The following is an 11,155-nucleotide window of genomic DNA, read 5'->3' as shown; positions in this document are numbered from 1 at the left end:
CAATAGTTAAACGAAATCACTGTAACCTGTCTTACGAGCCTATACAATCTAATGTGCACCCTGTTTGGCAATTACATGTACATGCACCTTCAACCTCCGATCACTATACCTCCCTTGGAGCCTTGCTTAACAGGGAGTAGACATGTTTATATACTGTTAACAAGTAAGGAAGCAAACTAGGACTGATAATAATTTACCACGTGATCAGTCTCATCGTCGGAACCTACAGGTACTGATTTTGCTGGACTACATTCGAATGAAGTATACGCATGGGTTACCGAGGATGGATCAGCCTTTGCAGCACCAGTCTGTACGTCCGTATAGTCTGACCAGTCTGGTAACTTAATTTTAATATTTGATACTTGTCTTAAACCTTCAATGGACTTTTCCAAATTCAAAATAGCTCAAATCCATTATAAAATTAGCAGTTTATAAGGGTTAAGTACGGGTAATACAACATGACCGATTATCTTTATAGGGCAGATCACATTAACCTTGAGGTTAAGTTAGCCCGAGTACATGACATACATAACTGAAACGGTGTCTGGACATATCTCATTCACTGGTTATGAGGTTGATCATGCTTCAATAATTATGTCATTTAAACTAGGTCTTCCTTTCAATCGCATAACTTGATCTGGTTTAAATCATATCTGTACAATAAGTGAGGCAAATAGCTTTATGCTGACATTAACCTTTATGACATTAAAGTGAATTGGTCTATGATGGAAGGGCAATAATAAAACAATGATTTATTAAATTGATAGATTTTCTTAAAACATCAGACATAACTACAAACCAATAAAATCATAAACGGACACATGTGATCCGATGTCACATATATTTATAGCAGATTATAAATTGATTTAGAACAAAATATTATTATTTATCATATAAATGTTCAAATTTAATCGCTTAGAAATTTATATACATTTTTGTCTAGCAATATTTTTAAGAATGTTCAAATGGTACATTTCTATTGTTTGTATCAATATTTGAAATTTACTTATAGAAAATCTGCCTAGTTTAGACCAATCCACTTTAACGTAGACGTACTTACATCAATGGGCGGATCATATAAAACATATAAATCTCACATATACATGTATATATTGAACGAATTACATACGGCATAATGCCAAACAAATTATGTGTGCGTGTACATTTATAAGAAGAAATCGGTGACCTAGTTATGATTTCGAGCCGATCCCGGAAGCACGTATTTCAGGTTATCAGATGTGTGCATATCTATAATACGCCTTTTAAAATCGCAAACATGAAATGTTATCTGTACTTTACTCTGTTATTTCGGTTTGAAATGTCAGTGATAAAGTTATTTGTTTTTCAATTAGCGTATGTTTCAATTACATTAACACAATGTGTACTATGCATTTTTATCGGGCAAACATTAAAAATATAAAAAGTGATACAAATTTGAGACAGACAGCATATAAGTACATGTAAAGGTATCAATACGCGATTTGAAACTCGTTGGTGGTGTGGCATCAAACGTAAACATACCCTATATATAATTATATAAGATTTAACTATGATTCATTTAATTGTGGAAGGTTTATCTCTTTGTATGATGAAATGATAATTTATAACATTTGCTTGCATAAAACAAACTATGAAATGGTATAATTTGACATTTTTGCTTATGTCTCAAATAAATGAATGAATATTTACCAAGTTCTTAAAATTTTGTACACGAAATCGAAGGAAAGTCAGATATATGAAACCTCCATTTTCTCACGAGATGTTTATATGATCATGAAAAGTTTGAAAGTTTAAATATACTATATATATGTATATATTCTCTGCCTTTGTGTCTATATATAACGCATTGATGCTTGCGTTTGAGTGCACGTGCTTGTTTAATGTCTGTTTCAAGCTGTTTTACATGTTTTATATCATTTTCACAACGATATTAAATATGTTTTTCATTGTCACAGGCGTTTTACAATAACGAATTGATTTACATAGTTTTTTTTCAACTATATACATTGTACAGTACGTATGAACTCCATACCGTGTTTTTGAACATGCTGATGATTTAAAATAACCGTTAATGGTTGATATTGACCAACTTATATAATCATGCAGGAAGAAAATTATTATTTTTCTAAAGCGTTTAAATATCAAAATGGGTTTTTATTTTGTGAAAATGTATCTGTAGGTGAAATAAAAGTGTGGCTTAAAAATCAAGGAATAGCTCGTGTAACGCCTGCTTTCGTGTATAGCAAGTCACAAATAGAAGAAAATGTGCTCAGCTACCAAAATGCCTTGAGTGCTTTAAAAAGGAATACCCAGTTGAATTACGCCTTGAAGGCGAACTTTAACCCAAGTTTAGTGAGGATTATTAAAAGTCTTGGGTGTTCGTTAACTTTGGTAAGTGGCTTTGAACTTGAACTGTCGTTAAAGCTAGGTTTCCAACCTGAGAATATTGTGCTGAATGGTAATGGAAAGGAATTATGGGAAATTGAGCTTGCTGTGCGCAATGGGTGTCTCCTCAACATCGATGGTATGTTCAACGCGACGCAGACGACATCTGTATGTAGAAAACTCCAGAAAAAAGCAAGGATTCTGCTGAGGATTAACCCAAACATAGATCCTGTGAGTGTTCTTTCAGCTTAACAGATATATGTGTTCACTATTGCAGCTTTATAAACGAGACAATGAACAATTACAATATACATGTACATAGTGCATTTACAAATGTCAATTTCTTGGAAATAACCGATCAATAGCATACCTTATATATTGCACTGTGACAAGTGCCTATTTATATCCCTGATTGTGGTAAAACATTCCTATACCTAATAAATCATTAAAGTGTTCAATAGCATGTAAATCAATATTGTACACCATCACATGTTAATGTTTATTTATAAGCACCTTTTTATCTGTTGATCGAACATTTCAGTGGCAATCTAAATAAGAAATAAAGATAATTGCTATACGTTGTGAATATCGCAAAGTACAAGTAGATATCGTTAACTTGTATGCCGCAAAAATACAAGTATAATAGACTTACATGTAATATAAATAAAAAAATGTATCATCAGTTACAGCTTAACATATAAATAAATCGCCATATGTTATACTTACATATTGAACCCAAGTAAGCGATAGGCCAATTTCAGTTAATGTATACTCTATTCAATAAGTGCAAAGGCAAAGTGGAGCACAAATAAAGACACTTATTTAAATGCTAACTAGAGGAGCAAATACGCTTTTCATAAAATATTGTCTTCATACTACCAAAATAGTAAGTGTGTGAATTCTATAGTATACGGAATGCCGTTAGGGCCATTGCCTATGAATGTGTTGATCTGAAACGCGATAGTCGATAGTACGATGGTGAAAACGCGAAATCACGAAACTACGATGGTGAAAACGCGAAAGCACGATGATGAAAACGCGAAAGTACGATGATGAAAACGCGACAGTACGATACTACGATGATGAAAGCGCGATAAACTATCGTGTTTTCACCATCGTACTGTCGCGTTTTCACCATCGTAGTTTCGTGAGTTCGCGTTTTCATCATCGTACTGTCGTGTTTTCATCATCGTACTATCGCGTTTTCACCATCGTACTATCGCGTTTTTACCATCGTACTATCGCGTTTTCACCATCGTACTATCGCGTTTTCATCATCGTACTGTCGTGTTTTCATCATCGTACTATCGCGTTTTCACCATCGTACTGTCGTGATTTCATCATCGTACTATCGCGTTTTCATCATCGTACTATCGCGTTTTCACCATCGTAGTTTCATGATTTCGTGTTTTCACCATCGTACTATCGACTATCGCGTTTCAGATTTACATATTCATAGGCGATGGCCCTAACGGCATTCCGGAATGCCGTTAGGGCCATCGCCTATGAATGGTTTGATCTGAAACACGATACTCGACAGTACGATGATGAAAACGCGAAATCACGAAACTACGATGGTGAAAACGCGACAGTACGATGGTGAAAACACGATAGTTTATCGCGTTTTCATCATCGTAGTATCGTACTGTCGCGGTTTCATCATCGTACTTTCGCGTTTTCATCATCGTGCTTTCGCGTTTTCACCATCGTAGTTTCGTGATTTCGCGTTTTCACCATCGTACTATCGACTATCGCGTTTTAAATCAACACATTCATAGGCGATGGCCCTAACGGCATTCTGTAATAGTACCTATACACCACGTTATGAAACTGTTTCATTTCATGCAACAGATATTGCATATTTAACTTTACTATTTTTTAGTTTTACGAAAGAGATCAGTGCGAACAAAATGGACTACTGTACACTCTGAAATACAGGCTTTCAAACATCTATTGCCATTTCATTATTCCATTTTGTTTTCTTTTCTGTCCATTTTTTTCGTTTAAGCGTCACATTCATCGCTACGAATATTTCTTAATTCCAAATGCATAAATATGTTGATTAGAGCTTACGCCGATGCCAGGGGGAGTGGACGGTAGCTTACACAATTTTGAATAGCGTTTAAACCGGTGCTACTGGGGCGTAGGCGTAATTTTTGCACGATGTTGAATAGCGCTTCAGCCGGTGCTAGGTGGCATGGCCGGTTGAAAACCGCTTTAGCCGGTGTATGGGGCGTGGACAGTAGCTTACCAACAGTCTCAATTCAACTGTTCAATTTTGCCTTTTTAGTGTTCTTAAGTGGACTCCGTTTTCCTTTTTTTTGCAACTTTAATAAATCTGCTACACTAAACCACTTGTGAATGATAACCATGTTATTCGTTTTTATCCCAGTGAATGCAATAGCTGTTTAAATACTAGCTGATGGCGAAAGATAAAAATTAAACAATAGTTGTGTTAATGTTATTTAAATTTTCTTTGAAATTTACTTAATGTTATCACAAATGCTCTGTATCAAAGTTTGTGCATGCAATACCCGATTTTAAAAAGACGGAAATCTTACCGAATACAGACGTAGGTCAGCGCGCTTTAACCTGAACAGACTCAATTAAACCGAGTCTGCAACATTTTGAACTCGTTGGGCGACCTTTAAAGGCACAACATGCTATAGAAATCAATCATTTTTTTATTCATTAGAAATGTCAAGCTTGTTAAATAATGTTTCAAAAATGGTTTTAGAGCATGTTAAACAAAGTAAAAATAACCCTGAACATGTAGTAATGCATCATAAAGGTAGCAAAATGTAAACAAAGTAGTATTTTGACTTCCCTACAAAATTATATTAAATCACGTTTATTTTACAAATTGCTAAGGAGCAAAGAAACAAAAGATATGTCTTCCATATGGCCAATGAGTAACAACCAGGAAACTGTTACAAGATAAAAGAAAAATAATTAAGAAATAAAAAAAGAAATAAAAAGGTAAGCATTTCGGGACCTTAATGTGTCTTTAATGTTCCAATCAACCTATTTTACCAATTCTACAATTCTTAGCTTGGTTGTTACTATTTTAATTATGCAACCTTGTATCAAGTGTTTCATTCACAAAGCAAAACATAGACTGACATCAGACAAGCTACCACAACACACAACAAAATGCTTATACATGTATATCAGAATCGTTGGCATATATTACTGCAATCGTTACTGTTTCAAAGTGGTCCTTATTCAAATTAGCAAGGCGCTATTCAAATAATTCCATGACGCTTGTTAGTAGATGCGACTGGTTAAAAAACATAAAGGTTCAATTTTGATAAAATACGTCAAAGTCTGGTAATCTTATAATATATTAACGATATAACTAAATGATATAAGTGAGCTTTAAAGCATTTTGCAAATGGTCTGAATTTTCATCGGAATGGAAACTTTTACCTTAACAGAAGTTTTTCACAAATTATGAAAACATACCGTTTGCCTGAAAGCATTGCGAAATACGGTAATCATATGAAATAGATCACATTCTTTTCGAAACATTAAAATGTAAAATATGCAAAAATAAAAAGAAAAGAAAAGAAATTTTACAAGGTATATTTATTAACTTCCAGATGGTTCACAAATACAACTCGACAGGAATTGGGGGATCTAAATTCGGTATTCAGAAAGAAGACTTGAATGATGTCCTCAGAGAGATCGAGTCTGAACCTTTGCTACAACTTGTTGGTATTCATTGCCATCTAGGGTCAACCATCACAGACATTGGAATTTTCCGGTAAGATGAAGAACAACATGAATATAATTACTAACCTAACAAAAAATTATGTTATTAATATCATTTGAGTACATTTGTAATTAAAGCAAAATATATGTTGGATTTCATAGACAGAGGATTATTACAGACAAAGTGAAAACTTAGTAATGTTTATATTTTATGTATTATTGTTGTTTTAGTTTTGCGTAATTATCTATAAAGGAACGGAGATGTTCGATTTTCAGTGACTTATAATGTTTTAAGGTATCTTTAAAATAATATGTTCATACCATGTGTCATTTATGTATTATATGTTGTATTTGTATATGTAATATGGTGATTAGCTTGTTATGCTTAAACCAAGTAATAAATTTTCTGTTCTGTTCTGCAATTCAATTCATGGTCAAAGATAAAAAACATGGCAAATCTACAAAATATATGTAGGTATTTGACATATTTCATAATTGAATGAACAAAAGTGATTTATGCTATTTTGCATGTTTTATTCGGTTGTATTTCTACATCACTACAATTTATATTTTTAGAGAGTGCACCGAGATGATGTCGCAGCTTTTTTCTAATCTGAAGAACGAGGGATTCGAACACATGAAGTACATCAACCTAGGAGGTGGACTTGGCATAGACTACACAAAGCATGTGAGTGACTGGCAAAAACATTGAATTTTGCTTCCTTTTCATGGAATCAATGGCATTGACGAAATGCTGTTTAAAAGACGCACTGCATCATTGATAAAGTGGAAGAATAACTATTTTCATATTTTCTAATATTACATGAAATAAAATGAGCCGCGTCATGACAAAACCAACATAATGGGTTTGCGACCAGCATGGATCCGCGCAGTCTGATCAGGATCCATGCTGTTCGCTATCAGTTTCTCTACTTGTTATAGGGTTTGTAAGCGAACAGCATGGATCCTGATCAGACTGCGCAGATGCGCAGGCTGGTCTGGATCCATGCTGGTCGCAAACGCATTATGTTGGTTTTGTCGTGACGCGGCTCAAATGTCAACAAGGGAGAACAATGATCAAAGAACGAAGCCTCTAGTCTGGAGTTCCTTCCCCTTGCACTTCTTCGTATGAAGCCACCAGCAATGTCAACATATTGCCCAGCCACATAGCATTTTCTTTTCATGTTTCATGTTCTGGATCTATTTATGCCATATCACAAATTTACATATAAAGGAGAACTCTAGTCGCCAACTCGGTACAAAACAAGTTTATCGGTTACAAGTCACTACGCTTAATTATAACGATAAGCATTGTTTGATTTTGTTAACTTATGTTGTTATTTTTCTGGTTTATTTGTTTTTGGCTTGTTTGATCTTTCGTGGTTATATTTACTTTTTTGGAGGTAATAAGTGTTGTTGTTTTTATCTTTTTCAAAAATGTATTACATGTACATTTGCTACCTTTAAGACATATCACAATGAGGTATTCTGTTCCATTACAGATTGCTATGACAACGGATCCAGAAACAATTAACGGCATGGAAACAAAACCGCTCGTAATACCGACACCAGCAGACGTTGTAAAGGTCATTGACGAAGTACTAGGGGATAAAGATATTTCCCTCATACTCGAACCTGGCCGATCACTTATTGCCAACGCTGGTATTCTCCTTACCTCAGTTCTTGGAGTCAAGAAAAGTGAACCAAAACGGTTATTATTCTTAGAATTTGTTTGAAAGCAAGAAGTATACATTGTATATCTTTATATTTTTACAGTGTTGATGAAAGTTTTCCCACCATAATAAAGAGCTAACAATGAAATGAAAGACACAAACCGTTCATTGAAATACTGACACTGGTTCCATTTCATGTTGCAAAGCTTCTGCGCGCGCAGTTTCGATGCAATAAATCATATTTCAAAATGATATTATTGTACGTTTTGTAGATACATCGTAGTGGACGGGTCAATGACTGAAGTTATAAGGCCAGCGTTATACAGTGCTTACCATCATGTCGATATCTGTGAACCATCACAAGTAGAGGACGCTCACAAAATGTTATATGATGTTGTTGGACCAGTCTGCGAGAGTGGCGACTTTCTCGGAAAGGTAAAAGTGAACTATGAACTAGGGTAACCAGCAAAGTAAGAAATTGATTAATTACACTGGATCAATTGATATACTATGCGCATATCTACTTGTGGATGGGTAACTAGCTACACGGTATTCACAGTGATCGAGCACCAAGTCTGTACCGTCAGTTAATTACAGTCTTCATCTGGAATCGAACTTGCTGCAGTTAACGTTGGGTGGTTTAAGACTAAGAAACGTTGCTTGATCACTGAGGCCCACAATGTATCTAACAAGTATTTGAGTATATAACTTTGATTAAATCTTTTTATAGAAAATACCTGTTCTTGAATATGTATTGTTTATTTCTGTAGCGATGTCTAGACTTAATTTTACTAATTTAATTCGGCGCAATTCTAAAATGTTGACCATTAGAAGGAACTTTTTCATTTTAGGATCGATATTTGACAACGCCACACGAAGGTTGCACACTGGCGGTGTTTGATGCGGGCGCATACTGCTCATCAATGGGATCTAACTATAACATGAGGGTATGTATTTCAATTCAACCTGAAACCCTATATGTACTTAATCAAAAGAATCCAGTTGGCATATAGAATAAAACAAAAGAAAAAAGGGAAAATATGTACATGTAAAATACCTTAGGTTTTGCAAATTTCATAAATTATATTGACCAATTTGACACTTAGGTACGAATATTTTCCGATTTATTTATGTTTTATTTTTTTAAATTTTTTTTCCACAAGGGAATTCATTAAGGTAACTTACCGGGAGAAATCTCTGATAAAAGACGGTGAATTCACAGTGAAGCTTAAGAAAGTCGGCTCACGAAAATTTCTTTCAGACTCTTATATATGTATGCATGGGTGTGCATCGGATGTCATGCATGTCATATGAGTCTATTCTTGACCGAAGACCTTAAAATCACATGTGTATACCTAAAACAGATAAAATGTAAATTGTCTCGAGAAGTCAATGTTAATATGGAAATCATGTATTCTTACTATAATAATCTTCTTCTTTATTACCTCATATTAAAACATAAAGGAATCATACAGACTGCTTAAGTATCCAATCAAGCTAACGAATAGAATATTTTATGGCCAGTGATGCCATTTGAATACTGAATGTTTGTTACAGTGTCGCTCTTATTAGGCTTAGTATGTGCGGCGAAGCAAAAGAAGTAATTTATTTTGTCTGTCTTGTGTACGCAAGCACAAAATATTTTATTTCCAAACGGAGACAAAATCTATGGATAGCTATAGTTTAGTGACTGTCTGAAGAATGACCAGTGGCGTAGCTACTATAAGCCCATGTAGGCAAGAAATTGACATTTTTAGAAGTCCCAAAATACAATAAAAACATTCGAGGAAGGTGTTGGTAGCGTGTTCAAGCCGTTAAGTATAATCAAGGATGTGTGCATGATTTACCATCCCCAGTAAATTTGCATTTAATCAAATTCATACATGTAGTTTAAAAGCATTGCTTTGATACTTTTCCTAGAACATACTTTGGAACGCGCATTTTGCTCTTTTCAATCTGAACTTGTTTTTGGCCTATGGGGGCTAAGCCCCCAGACCCCCTTTTATATGCCTACAAGTTGAAAAAAGCTGGCTACGCCCCTGATGACCATGGCTACGTATCTGAAGTGATATAACCTAACTTGTACATTATATCTGGAGGGATATAATCTTACTTGAACTATATATCTGAAGTGATATAACCTAACTTGAACTCTATATCTGGAGTGATATAATCTAACTTGAACTCTATATCTGAAGTGATATAACTTAATTTGAACTCTTGATCTGGAGTGATATAATCATTCTTGAACTCTATATCTGAAGTGATATAACCTAACTTGAACTCTATATCTGAAGTGATATAACCTTACTTGAACTCTATATCTGAAGTGATATAACCTAACTTTAACTCTATATCTGAAGTGATATAACCTAACTTGAACTCTATATCTGGAGTTATATAGTGTAGTTTGTACTGTTATTTACAATGACAAGATCTAACGTGTACTTAATATCTTGAGTGATATGACGTAAAGTGCACTTTATTTTGAAAGATATGATCTTATGTGTACGTACAGCTAGAGTGATATAACGTATAGTATACTTTTATCTTGAAAGATATGACCCTAATATGTATACTGACAGCTATGTAGTGATATTAGCTAGGTAAAGTGTACTTTATCATGAAAGAAATGATCCTATAATAGGAGTGATTTGACGTAAATTGCATGTTTATCTTAAAAGATATGATCTTAAGTAAGTGTACTTTTATTTAGAGTGATATAATCTAACGTGTGTATGTATCTGTCCAAAGTGATATAATTTGAAATGTTTGTTTTTTATTTTGGCGTGATCAGATCTAACATGTACTTATACATGTACAATGTATACTCGTGTATCTAAAGTTAAAGGATTATATTAAATGTTTTTGTTTGATCCATTGTTAGGTGTACTATTTTTAATTTATTCATTACAACCTTTCGAAGACTTCAAGTTCGTTGTATTTTCAGGCAAGACCGGCTGAAGTTTTGGTGAATGGAAACAAACTCGAACTGATTCGACGTCCAGACAGCCTCGATGACATTCTCGGCCCCTATAATGTTTAAATATGTCATTATATGTTGTCATATGTATTAGTTAACACCCATGACGGGTAGATTTTCAAAAATGACTCACTAATGATTTTGAAAATGTACATTACAAAAAATTTCGGAAATCGGGCTGTTAATACAAATTAAGCATATGGTCTAGATGTCACTCGATCTGGATCCGTATGATGGTTAATTGATTTATTAATATGTGTTTAATATTACTTAATACGTATGAACATTTTTACTTTACTAACTATTGCAATATCGTTTAAATATGTTTTTTATTTTCTGTATGTAAGCGTAGAACTGTACATTACAAAATATTTACAATAAAGTTTGTAGAAAAACTCGA

At 34.1% G+C, this 11,155-nt stretch overlaps 1 protein-coding gene across 1 annotated transcript; it reads left to right on the top strand.

Annotated features, from left to right (window-relative positions):
- The first annotated feature begins 2,041 nt into the window (after nt 1-2,041).
- On the top strand, nt 2,042-11,155 carry LOC132725567 (uncharacterized). Its single transcript, XM_060710702.1, has 7 exons — nt 2,042-2,616; nt 5,988-6,151; nt 6,676-6,787; nt 7,602-7,810; nt 8,045-8,207; nt 8,624-8,719; nt 10,723-11,155. The coding sequence occupies exons 1-7, from the start codon at nt 2,101-2,103 to the stop codon at nt 10,816-10,818; spliced, it is 1,356 nt and encodes a 451-aa protein (XP_060566685.1). The 5' UTR covers nt 2,042-2,100; the 3' UTR covers nt 10,819-11,155.

The sequence above is a fragment of the Ruditapes philippinarum genome, unplaced genomic scaffold (genome assembly GCF_026571515.1).
Source record: "Ruditapes philippinarum isolate M1 unplaced genomic scaffold, ASM2657151v2 ctg4328_1_1_1_1, whole genome shotgun sequence".
Taxonomy (NCBI): Eukaryota; Metazoa; Mollusca; class Bivalvia; order Venerida; family Veneridae; genus Ruditapes; species Ruditapes philippinarum.
The sequence above is the reverse complement of the archived record's forward strand: the minus strand, read 5'-3'. Positions and strand labels throughout refer to the sequence as shown.